Source organism: Salvelinus fontinalis, chromosome 19 (genome assembly GCF_029448725.1).
Source record: "Salvelinus fontinalis isolate EN_2023a chromosome 19, ASM2944872v1, whole genome shotgun sequence".
Taxonomy (NCBI): Eukaryota; Metazoa; Chordata; class Actinopteri; order Salmoniformes; family Salmonidae; genus Salvelinus; species Salvelinus fontinalis.
In genome coordinates, this window is record NC_074683.1 from 54,068,719 (window position 1) to 54,086,948 (window position 18,230).

At 48.8% G+C, this 18,230-nt stretch overlaps 1 protein-coding gene across 1 annotated transcript in view; it reads right to left on the reverse strand.

Moving 5' to 3' along the window:
* LOC129816226 (partitioning defective 3 homolog B-like) overlaps positions 1–18,230 on the reverse strand; it is an 86,056-nt gene that overhangs the window by 48,267 nt on the left and 19,559 nt on the right. The window contains exon 2 of the mRNA XM_055870460.1: positions 17,237–17,453. Coding sequence (XP_055726435.1) covers positions 17,237–17,453 — 217 coding nt within the window. The remainder of the gene's footprint in view (positions 1–17,236; positions 17,454–18,230) is intronic.

Below are 18,230 nucleotides of genomic sequence, written 5' to 3' on the forward strand. Positions count from 1 at the left end.
ACTGTCAGAACAACACCATCTCTGTCAGAACACCACCATCTCTGTGAGAACACCACCATCTCTGTCAGAACACCACCATCTCTGTCAGAACACCACCATCTCTGTCAGAACACCATCATCTCTGTCAGAACACCATCCTCTCTGTCAGAACACCACCATCTCTGTCAGAACACCATCATCTCTGTCAGAACACCACCATCTCTGTCAGAACACCACCATCTCTGTCAGAACAACACCATCTCTGTCAGAACAGCATTATCCCTGTCAGAACACCACCATCTCTGTCAGAACACCACCATCTCTGTCAGAACAACACCATCTCTGTCAGAACACCATCATCTCTGTCAGAACACCACCATCTCTGTCAGAACACCATCATCTCTGTCAGAACACCATCCTCTCTGTCAGAACACCACCATCTCTGTCAGAACACCACCATCTCTGTCAGAACAACACCATCTGTCAGAACACCACCATCTCTGTCGGAACACCACCATCTCTGTCGGAACACCACCATCTCTGTCAGAACACCACCATCTCTGTCAGAACAACACCATCTTTCAGAACACCACCATCTCTGTCGGAACACCACCATCTCTGTCGGAACACCACCATCTCTGTCGGAACACCACCATCTCTGTCGGAACACCACCATCTCTGTCGGAACACCACCATCTCTGTCGGAACACCACCATCTCTGTCAGAACACCACCATCTCTGTCAGAACACCATCATCTCTGTCAGAACACCATCCTCTCTGTCAGAACACCACCATCTCTGTCAGAACACCACCATCTCTGTCAGAACAACACCATCTGTCAGAACACCACCATCTCTGTCGGAACACCACCATCTCTGTCAGAACACCACCATCTCTGTCAGAACAACACCATCTTTCAGAACACCACCATCTCTGTCGGAACACCACCATCTCTGTCGGAACACCACCATCTCTGTCGGAACACCACCATCTCTGTCGGAACACCACCATCTCTGTCGGAACACCACCATCTCTGTCGGAACACCACCATCTCTGTCGGAACACCACCATCTCTGTCGGAACACCACCATCTCTGTCAGAACACCACCATCTCTGTCAGAACACCACCATCTCTGTCAGAACACCATCCTCTCTGTCAGAACACCACCATCTCTGTCAGAACACCACCATCTCTGTCAGAACAACACCATCTGTCAGAACACCACCATCTCTGTCGGAACACCACCATCTCTGTCGGAACACCACCATCTCTGTCAGAACACCACCATCTCTGTCAGAACAACACCATCTTTCAGAACACCACCATCTCTGTCGGAACACCACCATCTCTGTCGGAACACCACCATCTCTGTCGGAACACCACCATCTCTGTCGGAACACCACCATCTCTGTCGGAACACCACCATCTCTGTCGGAACACCACCATCTCTGTCGGAACACCACCATCTCTGTCGGAACACCACCATCTCTGTCGGAACACCACCATCTCTGTCGGAACACCACCATCTCTGTCGGAACACCACCATCTCTGTCGGAACACCACCATCTCTGTCAGAACACCACCATCTCTGTCAGAACACCACCATCTCTGTGAGAACACCACCATCTCTGTCAGAACACCACCATCTCTGTCAGAACACCACCATCTCTGTTAGAACACCATCATCTCTGTCAGAACACCGTCAGAACACCACCATCTCTGTCAGAACACCATCATCTCTGTCAGAACAGCATTATCCCTGTCAGAACAACACCATCTGTCAGAACACCACCATCTCTGTCAGAACAACACCATCACTGTCAGAACAACACCATCTCTGTCAGAACACCACCATCTCTGTGAGAACACCACCATCTCTGTCAGAACACCACCATCTCTGTCAGAACACCACCATCTCTGTCAGAACACCATCATCTCTGTCAGAACACCATCCTCTCTGTCAGAACACCACCATCTCTGTCAGAACACCATCATCTCTGTCAGAACACCACCATCTCTGTCAGAACACCACCATCTCTGTCAGAACAACACCATCTCTGTCAGAACAGCATTATCCCTGTCAGAACACCACCATCTCTGTCAGAACACCACCATCTCTGTCAGAACAACACCATCTCTGTCAGAACACCATCATCTCTGTCAGAACACCACCATCTCTGTCAGAACACCATCATCTCTGTCAGAACACCATCCTCTCTGTCAGAACACCACCATCTCTGTCAGAACACCACCATCTCTGTCAGAACAACACCATCTGTCAGAACACCACCATCTCTGTCGGAACACCACCATCTCTGTCGGAACACCACCATCTCTGTCAGAACACCACCATCTCTGTCAGAACAACACCATCTTTCAGAACACCACCATCTCTGTCGGAACACCACCATCTCTGTCGGAACACCACCATCTCTGTCGGAACACCACCATCTCTGTCGGAACACCACCATCTCTGTCGGAACACCACCATCTCTGTCGGAACACCACCATCTCTGTCAGAACACCACCATCTCTGTCAGAACACCATCATCTCTGTCAGAACACCATCCTCTCTGTCAGAACACCACCATCTCTGTCAGAACACCACCATCTCTGTCAGAACAACACCATCTGTCAGAACACCACCATCTCTGTCGGAACACCACCATCTCTGTCAGAACACCACCATCTCTGTCAGAACAACACCATCTTTCAGAACACCACCATCTCTGTCGGAACACCACCATCTCTGTCGGAACACCACCATCTCTGTCGGAACACCACCATCTCTGTCGGAACACCACCATCTCTGTCGGAACACCACCATCTCTGTCGGAACACCACCATCTCTGTCGGAACACCACCATCTCTGTCGGAACACCACCATCTCTGTCAGAACACCACCATCTCTGTCAGAACACCACCATCTCTGTCAGAACACCATCCTCTCTGTCAGAACACCACCATCTCTGTCAGAACACCACCATCTCTGTCAGAACAACACCATCTGTCAGAACACCACCATCTCTGTCGGAACACCACCATCTCTGTCGGAACACCACCATCTCTGTCAGAACACCACCATCTCTGTCAGAACAACACCATCTTTCAGAACACCACCATCTCTGTCGGAACACCACCATCTCTGTCGGAACACCACCATCTCTGTCGGAACACCACCATCTCTGTCGGAACACCACCATCTCTGTCGGAACACCACCATCTCTGTCGGAACACCACCATCTCTGTCGGAACACCACCATCTCTGTCGGAACACCACCATCTCTGTCGGAACACCACCATCTCTGTCGGAACACCACCATCTCTGTCGGAACACCACCATCTCTGTCGGAACACCACCATCTCTGTCAGAACACCACCATCTCTGTCAGAACACCACCATCTCTGTGAGAACACCACCATCTCTGTCAGAACACCACCATCTCTGTCAGAACACCACCATCTCTGTTAGAACACCATCATCTCTGTCAGAACACCGTCAGAACACCACCATCTCTGTCAGAACACCATCATCTCTGTCAGAACAACACCATCTCTGTCAGAACACCACCATCTCTGTCAGAACAACACCATCTCTGTCAGAACAGCATTATCCCTGTCAGAACACCACCATCTCTGTCAGAACACCACCATCTCTGTCAGAACAACACCATCTCTGTCAGAACACCATCATCTCTGTCAGAACACCACCATCTCTGTCAGAACACCATCATCTCTGTCAGAACACCATCATCTCTGTCAGAACACCACCATCTCTGTCAGAACACCACCATCTCTGTCAGAACAACACCATCTGTCAGAACACCATCTCTGTCGGAACAACACCATCTCTGTCGGAACAACACCATCTCTGTCAGAACACCATCTCTGTCGGAACAACACCATCTCTGTCGGAACAACACCATCTCTGTCGGAACAACACCATCTCTGTCGGAACAACACCATCTCTGTCGGAACAACACCATCTCTGTCGGAACAACACCATCTCTGTCGGAACATCACCATCTCTGTCGGAACACCACCATCTCTGTCGGAACATCACCATCTCTGTCGGAACATCACCATCTCTGTCGGAACACCACCATCTCTGTCGGAACACCACCATCTCTGTCGGAACACCACCCTCTCTGTCAGAACAACACCATCTCTGTCAGAACAACACCATCTCTGTCGGAACAACACCATCTCTGTCGGAACATCACCATCTCTGTCGGAACACCACCATCTCTGTCGGAACATCACCATCTCTGTCTTAGCATCACCATCTCTGTCGGAACATCACCATCTCTGTCGGAACACCACCATCTCTGTCGGAACACCACCATCTCTGTCGGAACACCACCCTCTCTGTCAGAACAACACCATCTCTGTCAGAACACCACCATCTCTGTCAGAACACCACCATCTCTGTCAGAACACCACCATCTCTGTCAGAACACCACCATCTCTGTCAGAACACCATCATCTCTGTCGAAACACCACCATCTCCGTCGGAACAACACCATCTCTGTCGGAACAACACCATCTCTGTCGGAACAACACCATCTCTGTCGGAACAACACCATCTCTGTCGGAACAACACCATCTCTGTCGGAACATCACCATCTCTGTCGGAACACCACCATCTCTGTCTTAGCATCACCATCTCTGTCTTAGCATCACCATCTCTGTCGGAACATCACCATCTCTGTCGGAACACCATCATCTCTGTCGGAACACCACCATCTCTGTCGGAACACCACCATCTCTGTCGGAACATCACCATCTCTGTCTTAGCATCACCATCTCTGTCGGAACATCACCATCTCTGTCGGAACACCATCATCTCTGTCGGAACACCACCATCTCTGTCGGAACACCACCCTCTCTGTCAGAACAACACCATCTCTGTCAGAAAACCATCTCTGTCAGAACACCACCATCTCTGTCGGAACACCACCATCTCTGTCGGAACACCACCATCTCTGTCGGAACACCACCATCTCTGTCGGAACACCACCATCTCTGTCGGAACACCACCATCTCTGTCGGAACACCACCATCTCTGTCGGAACACCACCATCTCTGTCGGAACACCACCATCTCTGTCGGAACACCACCATCTCTGTCGGAACACCACCATCTCTGTCGGAACACCACCATCTCTGTCGGAACACCACCATCTCTGTCGGAACACCACCATCTCTGTCGGAACACCACCATCTCTGTCGGAACACCACCATCTCTGTCGGAACACCACCATCTCTGTCGGAACACCACCATCTCTGTCGGAACACCACCATCTCTGTCGGAACACCACCATCTCTGTCGGAACACCACCATCTCTGTCGGAACACCACCATCTCTGTCAGAACACCACCATCTCTGTCAGAACACCACCATCTCTGTGAGAACACCAGCATCTCTGTCAGAACACCACCATCTCTGTCAGAACACCATCATCTCTGTCAGAACACCATCCTCTCTGTCAGAACACCATCATCTCTGTCAGAACACCACCATCTCTGTCGGAACACCACCATCTCTGTCGGAACAACACCATCTCTGTCGGAACACCACCATCTCTGTCGGAACACCATCATATCTTTCGGAACACCACCATCTCTGTCGGAACACCACCATCTCTGTCAGAACACCATCTCTGTCGGAACAGAACCATCTCTGTCGGAACACCACCATCTCTGTCGGAACACCACCATCTCTGTCAGAACAGCATTATCCCTGTCAGAACAACACCATCTGTCAGAACACCACCATCTCAGTCAGAACACCACCATCTCTGTCAGAACAACACCATCTCTGTCGGAACACCATCATCTCTGTCGGAACACCACCATCTCTGTCAGAACACCACCATCTCTGTCGGAACATCACCATCTCTGTCGGAGCATCACCATCTCTGTCGGAACATCACCATCTCTGTCGGAACACCATCATCTCTGTCGGAACACCACCATCTCTGTCGGAACACCATCATCTCTGTCGGAACACCATCATCTCTGTCGGAACACCACCCTCTCTGTCAGAAAACCATCTCTGTCAGAACACCACCATCTCTGTCAGAACACCACCATCTCTGTCAGAACACCACCATCTCTGTCAGAACACCATCATCTCTGTCGAAACACCACCATCTCTGTCAGAACACCACCATCTCTGTCAGAACACCACCATCTCTGTCAGAACACCACCATCTCTGTCAGAACACCATCATCTCTGTCAGAACACCACCATCTCTGTCAGAACACCACCATCTCTGTCAGAACACCACCATCTCTGTCAGAACAACACCATCTCTGTCAGAACAACACCATCTCTGTCAGAACAACACCATCTCTGTCAGAACACCATCTCTGTCAGAACACCACCATCTCTGTCAGAACACCACCATTTCTGTCAGAACAACATCATCTCTGTCAGAACACCACCATCTCTGTCAGAACACCCTCATCTCTGTCAGAACACCATCTCTGTCAGCTCCACTGTCTGACCCAGTCAGTCATCAAGAAGAACCTCACTTTGTCACCGTGGTGAGGACAGTCCCAGCAGTATCTCATCCAGCCAGTGGAGGGGTTAACTACTAACTAGGTGATTTCAGTAGCATTAGGAGCCAAATAGACCAGAGGGAGAGAGGCAGAGAGAAGCGTGAGGGTGTATAAAGAGAGACAATCATCAGACAGACATGGTTTCTTCCCAGATAATAAAGAGAGAAGGAGAAAGAGAAAAAGGGAGAGCGAGAGAACGGGAGAGAGAGAGACCTTCATGTCTTAAAGTAATGATGGACTGTCGTTTCTCTTTGCTTATTTGAGCTGTTCTTGCCATAATATGGACTTGGTCTTTTACCAAATAGGGCTATCTTCTGTATACCAACCCCTACCTTGTCACAACACAACTGATTGGCTCAAACCTCTTAAAACCTGTTGGGGATGGGGGCGCTGTTTAGACTATTTATGCTAATGTGGCTAATTTTTTAAACGGCTTCCCACAAAATCCTTGATCGTACAATATGCATATTATTATTATTATTGGATAGAAAACAGTCTATAGTTTCTATAGGAGTTGAAATTTTGTCTCTAAGTGGAACAGAGCCCATTCTACAGCAATTTCCCTGACATGGAGTCAGATTTGAGAAATGTTGGCCACTCTTCTGAAGTCATTTAAAAGGGCACTGTCGTTGCTATGACTATACGGACACTTCTTACGTCTTCCCCTGGATGCCTTTACGTGATGACGATTCCAACGGGGTCGATTGCGCGTTCACAGGCCCTACAAATCAAAAAACCCTGAAGCTAGTCATTCTTTGGGAGCTGCGTCATGAGCCTAGAGGACCCCGGCGCGCACCTGTTCCAAGCGTTAGTTTAGCCTGTTATATTTCTCCGGTCATCTTTTCACTCGTTATAGGAGTTAAAAACATCATAAGGTAGTTAATTTAAAGCGTTTTATAGCAATTTATATCCGTTTAGTGCGATTTTGGGACATTTATTTTTGCAACGATGTGAAAAGTTGGGCACGCTTTTCAGTTCATCCCGAACGCAGTTGACATTTCCACATGGCAAGAGGACAGCTTTCCACCAAAAGACGATTTCTCCCAAGAAAGGATCCTTTGCCCAAGATACTGATGGAAGAACAGCTCAAGGTAGGACATTTTTATTATGATAAATCGTGTTTCTGTCGAAACATTTTAGTGGCTTAGGACGCCATGTTTTTTGACGTAGCTTCGCTTGGCGCAAACTGTATTGAAAAGTAAGGATAAATTAAAAAATGTAATAACGCAATTGTATTAAGAATTAAATTGTCTATCAATCCCTGTCCACCCTATATTTTTTAGTCACGTTTATGAGTATTTATGTATAAGAGTAGATCACTGTCTAAGTGGCGCAAGGACTTTTTCTTTACCAGCTTGTCTACATTTCACATTGTCTAACCATGATTTTGGTGGCTAAATATAAACATTTTCGATCAAACTGTATATGCATATTGTAATGTGATGTTACAGGAGTGTCATCGGAAGAATTCTGAGAAGGTTAGTGAAAAAATTAATATCTTTTGGCGATGTTGACTTTTATCGCTCACTTTGGCTAGAATCAATGCTGGGCTGCTAATTGCTATGTGCTAAGCTAATATAACGATTTATTGTGTTTTCGCTGTAAGACACTTAGAAAATCTGAAATATTGTCTGTATTCACAGGATCTGTGTCTTTCGATTCGTGTATGCTGTGTATTTTTACGAAATGTTTGATGATTAGTAGTTAGGTAAACACGTTGCTCATTGTAATTATTCTAGTCCATTTGTGATGGTGGGTGCAATTGTAAACTATGCCATCTACCTGAAATATGCACTTTTTTCTAACAAAACCTATCCCATACCATAAATATGTTATCAGACTGTCATCTAATGAGTTTTTTTGTTGGTTAGGGGCTATAAATATCTTAGTTTAGCCGAATTGGTGATGGCTACTGGTGTTGGTGGACAAATAAAAGATGGTGGATTATGCTAATGTGTTTTTAGGTAATAGATGTACATCTTTACATAATGTGTCTTCCCTGTAAAACATTTTAAAAATCGGAAATGTTGACTGGATTCACAAGATCTGTGTCTTTCATTAGCTGTATTGGACTTTAATGTGTGAAAGTTAAATATTTTAAAAAAATATTTTTTTTGAATTTCGCGGCACTGGTTTTTCAGTGGGGGGGGGGGGGGTGTGCCGCTAGCGCCACGCTGATCCTAGACAGGTTAAAAGAAGGAAAGAAATTCTGCAAATGATCTTTCAACAAGGCACACCTGTTAATTGAAATGCATTCCAGGTGACTACCTCATGAAGCTGGTTGAGAGAATGCCAAGAGTGTGCAAAGCTGTCATCGAGGCAAAGGGCGATTACTTTGAAGAATCTCAAATATACAATTTGTATACTACATGATTCCATATGTGTTATTTCATAGTTTTGACGTATTATCTATTAATCTACAACGTAGAAAATAGTTAAAAAAAATTAAGAAAAACCTTGGAATGAGTAGGTGTCCAAACTTTTGACTGGCACTCTATATATATATATGTATTGTAATGAAACAGGCAGGGAGCAGGTCTCGAACCCTCAACCTTCTAGCCCAGAGTCCGGCTCGCTATCGACTGTGTCCCAAAAGCACGCTCGTGTGGCAGAGTCGATTTCCCGCCCTTATAAACCCAGGGTCGTTACAATATATATTCTGAGGCCGATCAGATACTAATCTGAACCTGGTATGGTCATTAGAGAAACACAGGAACAGAGAGCACGGGGTCAGCGGGTCAGGTCAGGTCAGCGGGTCAGCGGGTCAGGTCACTACTACAGTAGAACACGGTGGAGACCTACGTGTTGTTAGAAAAGAGCGGCTGCCTCATTTTCTCTCTTGACGATCGTCTGGAACAGAACACTAAACTGGAGCCCTTTCAAACGATGGCAGTAGACATGACAGTAGCATCTTCAAAACGAGTCCAGATCTCCTCCCTAATCCCTGCTGCTTCCCTCCCTCCCTCTCGCCCTTCTCTCCGTCTACCCTTAATTACCTCGACAATAAAAAAAAAAAATGCTTTTCTCAGACATTTCTCTTTTCAGGCCCGTCGCCCACAGTCAGGGTTGGGTAATAAAGCCGTATCTATACAGAACAACACTTTATATTGTAATGAGTGGGTCCAGACAGCCAGCGTGGGATCTACAGAAGAGCGCTCCCTAACTCTTTCCCAGAGACCCCAGGGAGAACCAGGAGGAGAGGGCTGGAGCGGGCAGGCAGCCAAACGGACACGGCCAGCCTCGCTCAAAGGGATTAACTAGCAACCACATTGGGACCCTGAGAGGGAACATAGTTAGAACGTTTTACAGGAACTAAAAACAAAAATGTAAAAAAAAATGAACTGCCATTTGCATCAATTAATCTTTATCTGACATTCTCATCGAATGTCTCTTTACTTCTTTCCTTCCTGTCTCTCCTCTTTCCCTTCCTGTCTCTCCTCTCCTTCCTCTGTCTCTCCTCTCCTTCCTCTGTCTCTCCTCTCCTTCCTCTGTCTCTCCTCTCCTTCCTCTCGTCTCTCCTCTCCTTCCTCTCGTCTCTCCTCTCCTTCCTCTGTCTCTCCTCTCCTTCCAGTCTCTCCTCTCCTTCCTCTGTCTCTCCTCTCCTTCCTCTGTCTCTCCTCTCCTTCCTCTGTCTCTCCTCTCCTTCCTCTGTCTCTCCTCTCCTTCCTCTGTCTCTCCTCTCCTTCCTCTCATCTCTCCTCTCCTTCCTCTGTCTCTCCTTCCTTTCCTGTCTCTCCTCTCCTTCCAGTCTCTCCTCTCCTTCCTCTGTCTCTCCCCTTCTTCCTCTGTATCTCCTTCCCTCCCTGTCTCTCCTCGCCTTCCTGTCTACCACTCCTCTCCTTCCCTTCTTGTCTCTCCTCTCCTCTCCTTCCTCTGTCTCTCCTTTCCTCAATTCCTCTGTCTCTCCTCTCCTTCTTCTGTCTCTCCTCTCCTTCCTCTCTCTCCTCCCGTCTCTCCTCTCCTTCCTGTCTCTCCTCTCCTTCCTCTGTCTCTCCTTTCCTCTCCTTCCTCTGTCTCTCCTCTCCTTCCTCCTTCCTCTGTCTCTCCTCTCCTTCCCTTCCTGTCTCTCCTCTCGTTCCCTTCCTGTCTCTCCTCTCGTTCCCTTCCCGTCTCTCCTCGCCTTCCCGTCTCTCCTCGCCTTCCTGTCTCTCCTCTCCTTCCTCTGTCTCTCCTCTCCTCTCCTTCCTCTGTCTCTCCTCTCCTTCCCTTCCTGTCTCTCCTCTCCTTCCTCTGTCTCTCCTCTCCTTCCTCTGTCTCTCCTCTCCTTCCTCTCGTCTCTCCTCTCGTTCCTCTGTCTCTCCTCTCATTCCTCCGTCTCTCCTCTCCTTCCTCCGTCTCTCCTCTCCTTCCTCTGTCTCTCATCCGTCTCTCCTCCCCTTCTTCTGACTCTCCTCTCCTTCTCATGTCTCTCCTTTCCTCTCCTTCTTCTGTCTCTCCTTTCCTCTCCTTCCTCTGTCTCTCCTCTCCTCTCCTTCCCTTCCTGTCTCTCCTCTCCTTCCCTTCCTGACTCTCCTCTCCTTCCTCTGTCTCTCCTCTCCTTTCTCTGTCTCTCCTCTCCTTTCTCTGTCTCTCCTCTCCTTCCTCTGTCTCTCCTTTCCTCAATTCCTCTGTCTCTCCTCTCCTTCTTCTGTCTCTCCTCTCCTTCCTCTCTCTCCTCCCGTCTCTCCTCTCCTTCCTGTCTCTCCTCTCCTTCCTCTGTCTCTCCTTTCCTCTCCTTCCTCTGTCTCTCCTCTCCTTCCTCCGTCTCCCCTCTCCTTCCTCTGTCTCTCCTCTCCTTCCCTTCCTGTCTCTCCTCTCGTTCCCTTCCTGTCTCTCCTCTCGTTCCCTTCCCGTCTCTCCTCGCCTTCCCGTCTCTCCTCGCCTTCCTGTCTCTCCTCTCCTTCCTCTGTCTCTCCTCTCCTCTCCTTCCTCTGTCTCTCCTCTCCTTCCCTTCCTGTCTCTCCTCTCCTTCCTCTGTCTCTCCTCTCCTTCCTCTGTCTCTCCTCTCCTTCCTCTCGTCTCTCCTCTCGTTCCTCTGTCTCTCCTCTCATTCCTCCGTCTCTCCTCTCCTTCCTCCGTCTCTCCTCTCCTTCCTCTGTCTCTCATCCGTCTCTCCTCCCCTTCTTCTGACTCTCCTCTCCTTCTCATGTCTCTCCTTTCCTCTCCTTCTTCTGTCTCTCCTTTCCTCTCCTTCCTCTGTCTCTCCTCTCCTCTCCTTCCCTTCCTGTCTCTCCTCTCCTTCCCTTCCTGACTCTCCTCTCCTTCCTCTGTCTCTCCTCTCCTTTCTCTGTCTCTCCTCTCCTTTCTCTGTCTCTCCTCTCCTTCCTCTGTCTCTCCTCTCCTTCCTCTGTCTCTCCTTTCCTTCCTCTATCTCTCCTCTCCTTCCTCTGTCTCTCCTCTCCTTCCTCTGTCTCTCCTCTCCTTCTTCTGTCTCTCCTCTCCTTCCTCTCGTCTCTCCTCTCCTTCCTCTCGTCTCTCCTCTCCTTCCTCTGTCTCTCCTCCGTCTCTCCTCCCCTTCTTCTGACTCTCCTCTCCTTGCTCCGTCTCTCCTCCCCTTCTTCTGTCTCTCCTCTCCGTCTTCTGTCTCTCCTCTCCTTCTTCTGTCTCTCCTCCCCTTCTTCTGTCTCTCCTCTCCTTCTTCTGTCTCTCCTCCCCTTCTTCTGTCTCTCCTCCCCTTCTTCTGTCTCTCTTCTCCTTCTCCTCTCTCCCATCCTCTCCTTCTTCTGTCTCTCCTCTCCTTCCTCTGTCTCTCCTCCCGTCTCTCCTCTCCTTCCTCCGTCTCTCCTCTCCTTCCTCCGTCTCTCCTCTCCTTCCTCCGTCTCTCCTCTCCTTCCTCCGTCTCTCCTCTCCTTCCTCCGTCTCTCCTCTCCTTCCTCTGTCTCTCCACTCCTTCCTCTGTCTCTCCACTCCTTCCTGTCTCTCCTCCCTTTTTTCTGACTCTCCTCTCCTTCCTCTATTTATCCTTTCCTTCCTCTATTTATCCTTTCCTTCCTCTGTCTTTCTCCCTCTCCTCTCTCCAGCAGACCCAGCTACAGCCGGTGTTAACTCTCCCACAGCTTCATGCCGTCCTCCCCAACATAGCTTCATGCCGTGCTGCCCAAAAGAGCGTCATGCCGTCCTGCCCAACAGAGCTTCATGCCGTCCTGCCCAACAGAGCTTCATGCCGTCCTCCCCAACAGAGCTTCATGCCGTCCTGCCCAACAGAGCTTCATGTCTGTCCTGCCCAGCAGTACAGCTGCAGCCAAATTAGCCTAATAAAAACGTTAATTGGTTGGGCAGGTGGATCCTGATTGGGTATCTGTCCCAGGCGTTGATTCGAAGAAACAATCACGCTCTACATCAGCGTTTCCCAAACTGGGTCCCGGGGCCCCCAAAGGGTGCACAGTTTGGTTGTTGCCCTAGCACTACTCATCTGATTCAAATAATCAACTCTGTCTGTCTCTGCCTGCCTGTCTGTCTGTGCCTGCCTGTCTGTGGGGGTGTGTGTGGGGGTGTGCGTGCGTGCGTGTGACACATCCAAGTCCTGTCACCAACACCATATAGTGCTGACTGGCACAGTGACACAGAGAAGACCGGGCCATATGGAGAGAGGCCTGGTACCTGTACCGCTTAAAGCCCGTCAAAAAAAACACACACACACACACACACACTGCACGCACCATTTAACACCGGCCACAGTCTGCTTCAGTCCTGGCTCTGACACAAGAACACAACCCTCTCTGGTCATCTGTAGAGGAGAGGACTGGGTACATGCCCAGGGCATGACTTCCCCTCATCCCATCGAGGACTGGGTACATGCCCAGGGCATGACTTAGCTTCATCCCATCGAGGACTGGGTACATGCCCAGGGCATGACTTCCCTTCATCCCATCGAGGACTGGGTACATGCCCAGGGCATGACTTCCCTTCATCCCATCGAGGACTGGGTACATGCCCAGGGCATGACTTAGCTTCATCCCGTCGAGGACTGGGTACATGCCCAGGGCATGACTTAGCTTCATCCCGTCGAGGACTGGGTACATGCCCAGGGCATGACTTAGCTTCATCCCGTCGAGGACTGGGTACATGCCCAGGGCATGACTTAGCTTCATCCCGTCGAGGACTGGGTACATGCCCAGGGCATGACTTAGCTTCATCCCGTCGAGGACTGGGTACATGCCCAGGGCATGACTTAGCTTCATCCCGTCGAGGACTGGGTACATGCCCAGGGCATGACTTAGCTTCATTCCCTCACACTATTTACATCCCATGACCACAATGCTCAGAAGAACCCGGATTTCACTTTTATTTTAATCAACATCAGCATCGCCTGGTCCCAGATCTGTCTGTGACCTCCTATGGTCATTACCTAGCCTGGTCCCAGATCTGTCTGTGACCTCCTATGGTCATTACCTAGCCTGGTCCCAGATCTGTCTGTGAACTCCTATGGTCATTACCTAGCCTGGTCCCAGATCTGTTTGTGCTGTCTTGTGAACTCCTATGGTCATTACCTAGCCTGGTCCCAGATCTGTTTGTGCTGTCTTGTGAACTCCTATGGTCATTGAAAACAGGTCTTGGATCAGGACAACATCAACTGCCCTACATTTAATCACCAGCTAATGTAGCTATAGCAACAAACAAATATAGTAGTAAAAGGTTCTCCAGTCTATATCCCTGGACAAGGTTCTTCAGTCTACATCCCTGGACAAGGTTCTCCAGTCTACATCCCTGGACAAGGTTCTCCAGTCTATATCCCTGAACAAGGTTCTCCAGTCTATATCCCTGAACAAGGTTCTCCAGTCTATATCCCTGAACAAGGTTCTCCAGTCTACATCCCTGGACAAGGTTCTCCAGTCTACATCCCTGGACAAGGTTCTCCAGTCTACATCCCTGGACAAGGTTCTCCAGTCTACATACCTGGACAAGGTTCTCCAGTCTACATCCCTGGACAAGGTTCTCCAGTCTACATCCCTGGACAAGGTTCTCCAGTCTACATCCCTGGACAAGGTTCTCCAGTCTACATCCCTGGACAAGGTTCTCCAGTCTACATCCCTGGACAAGGTTCTCCAGTCTATATCCCTGAACAAGGTTCTCCAGTCTACATCCCTGGACAAGGTTCTCCAGTCTACATCCCTGGACAAGGTTCTCCAGTCTACATCCCTGGACAAGGTTCTCCAGTCTACATCCCTGGACAAGTTTCTCCAGTCTACATCCCTGGACAAGGTTCTCCAGTCTACATCCCTGGACAAGGTTCTTCAGTCTACATCCCTGGACAAGGTTCTCCAGTCTACATCCATGGACAAGGTTCTCCAGTCCACATCCCTGGACAAGGTTCTCCGGTCTACATCCCTGGACAAGGTTCTCCGGTCTACATCCCTGGACAAGGTTCTCCGGTCTACATCCCTGGACAAGGTTCTCCGGTCTACATCCCTGGACAAGGTCCTCCGGTCTACATCCCTGGACAAGGTTCTCCGGTCTACATCCCTGGACAAGGTTCTCCGGTCTACATCCCTGGACAAGGTTCTCCGGTCCACATCCCTGGACAAGGTTCTACAGTCTACATCCCTGGACAAGGTTCTCCAGTCTACATCCCTGGACAAGGTTCTCCAGTCTACATCCCTGGACAAGGTTCTCCAGTCTACATCCCTGGACAAGGTTCTCCAGTCTACATCCCTGGACAAGGTTCTCCAGTCTACATACCTGGACAAGGTTCTCCAGTCTACATCCCTGGACAAGGTTCTCCAGTCTACATCCCTGGACAAGGTTCTCCAGTCTACATCCCTGGACAAGGTTCTCCAGTCTACATCCCTGAACAAGGTTCTCCAGTCTACATCCCTGGACAAGGTTCTCCAGTCTACATCCCTGGACAAGGTTCTCCAGTCTACATCCCTGGACAAGGTTCTCCAGTCTACATCCCTGGACAAGGTTCTCCAGTCTACATACCTGGACAAGGTTCTCCAGTCTACATCCCTGGACAAGGTTCTCCAGTCCACATCCCTGGACAAGGTTCTCCAGTCTACATCCCTGGACAAGGTTCTCCAGTCTACATCCCTGGACAAGTTTCTCCAGTCTACATCCCTGGACAAGGTTCTCCAGTCTACATCCCTGGACAAGGTTCTTCAGTCTACATCCCTGGACAAGGTTCTCCAGTCTACATCCATGGACAAGGTTCTCCAGTCCACATCCCTGGACAAGGTTCTCCAGTCTACATCCCTGGACAAGGTTCTCCGGTCTACATCCCTGGACAAGGTTCTCCGGTCTACATCCCTGGACAAGGTTCTCCGGTCTACATCCCTGGACAAGGTCCTCCGGTCTACATCCCTGGACAAGGTTCTCCGGTCTACATCCCTGGACAAGGTTCTACAGTCTACATCCTTGGACAAGGTTCTACAGTCCACATCCCTGGACAAGGTTCTACAGTCTACATCCCTGGACATACATTTTATTGAACCAGGAAGTTCCTTTATTTAACCAAGTCCCTTTATCTGACCAGGAAGTCCCATTGAGATCAAAATACATCTTCTTTCATCAGTTGCCGTATATTTAACACTTGCTATACGAACAACCAGACGTACCCAGGAACAACCAGATCTACTGAGGAACAACCAGATCTACTGAGGAACAACCAGATCTACTGAGGAACAACCAGATCTACTGAGGAACAACCAGATCTACTGAGGAACAACCAGACGTACTGAGGAACAACCAGATCTACTGAGGAACAACCAGATCTACTGAGGAACCATCAGATGTACAGAGGAACCATCAGATGTACGGAGGAACCATCAGATGTACGGAGGAACCATCAGATGTACGGAGGAACCATCAGATGTACTGAGGAACCATCAGATGTACAGAGGAACCATCAGATGTACTGAGGAACAACCAGATGTACGGAGGAAGCTTCTACACACATGGACATCAATGGACATGTCAGCCCTTCACTAAGACATCAATGGACATGTCAGCCCTTCACTAAGACATCAATGGACATGTCAGCCCTTCACTAAGACATCAATGGACATGTCAGCCCTTCACTAAGACATCAATGGACATGTCAGCCCTTATCTAAGACATCAATGGACATGTCAGCCCTTATCTAAGACATCAATGGACATGTCAGCCCTTATCTAAGACATCAATGGACATGTCAGCCCTTCACTAAGACATCAATGGACATGTCAGCCCTTCACTAAGACATCAATGGACATGTCAGCCCTTAGCTAAGACATCAATGGACATGTCAGCCCTTCACTAAGACATCAATGGACATGTCAGCCCTTATCTAAGACATCAATGGACATGTCAGCCCTTATCTAAGACATCAATGGACATGTCAGCCCTTAACTAAGACATCAATGGACATGTCAGCCCTTATCTAAGACATCAATGGACATGTCAGCCCTTCACTAAGACATCAATGGACATGTCAGCCCTTAGCTAAGACATCAATGGACATGTCAGCCCTTCACTAAGACATCAATGGACATGTCAGCCCTTATCTAAGACATCAATGGACATGTCAGCCCTTATCTAAGACATCAATGGACATGTCAGCCCTTCACTAAGACATCAATGGACATGTCAGCCCTTCACTAAGACATCAATGGACATGTCAGCCCTTCACTAAGACATCAATGGACATGTCAGCCCTTAACTAAGACATCAATGGACATGTCAGCCCTTAACTAAGACATCAATGGACATAGTTGGAAATTACTACTCTCTTACCTCAGCAATCCAAATCCTTTCATTTTCGTCTTCTCGTCTGACTCGTCCACAGCTTCTGTTATCTTCTCCTTTCCTTTCCCTTTGTGCTGCTTCTCTTTCGTCTTGTCTTTGGCCTTCTTCTTCTTGTCTTTGCTCTCCTTCGTCGCTTCCCCCACTCCCTGGCGAGAGGAGCCGCTGGCAAGGGTTTCCAGTCCCCAACTCTGGTCTGACAGATCATCTGAAGCAGAGACACATAGCATGGTATAAACATACATACAGTTAACACACACACACATATATATATACGGATGACTAAATGACTTAAATATATATATATATATATCCAAAAGTATGTGGACACCCTTCCAATTAGTGGATTCGGCTTTTTCAGCCATACCTTGCTGACAGGTGTATAAAATCGAGCACACTGCCATTCAATCTCCATAGACAAACATTGGCAGTAGAATGGCCCATACTGAAGAGCTCAGTGACTTTCAACATGACACCGCCATAGGAAGTCACCTTTCGAACAAGTCAGTTCGTCATATTTCTGCCCTGCACACAAGCCTAAGATAACCATGTGCAATGCCAAGCGGCTGGAGTGGTGTAAAGCCCACCGCCATTGGACTCCGGAGCAGTGGAAAACGAGTTCTCTGGAGTGGTGAATCACTCTTTACCATCTTACAGTCCGACGGACGAATCTGAGTTTGGCGGATGCCAGGAGAACGCTACCTGCACCAATGCATAGTGCCACCATGTCCAGTTGTAAATGAGAACTTGTTCTCAACTAGCCTACCTGGTTAAATAAAGGTGAAATAAAAGATAAATAAATACACATCTATTGAAAAGCCTTCCCAGAAAAGTGGAGGCTGTTATAGCAGCAAAGGGGAAACCAACTCCATATTAATGCACATCATTAATTCCCCCCCCCCCCCCCCTCTGGCCTTTATTCCCTGTTCTCTGAGCCATCAATCTTGCCCTGTATTCCCTGTTCTCTGAGCCATCAATCTGGCCC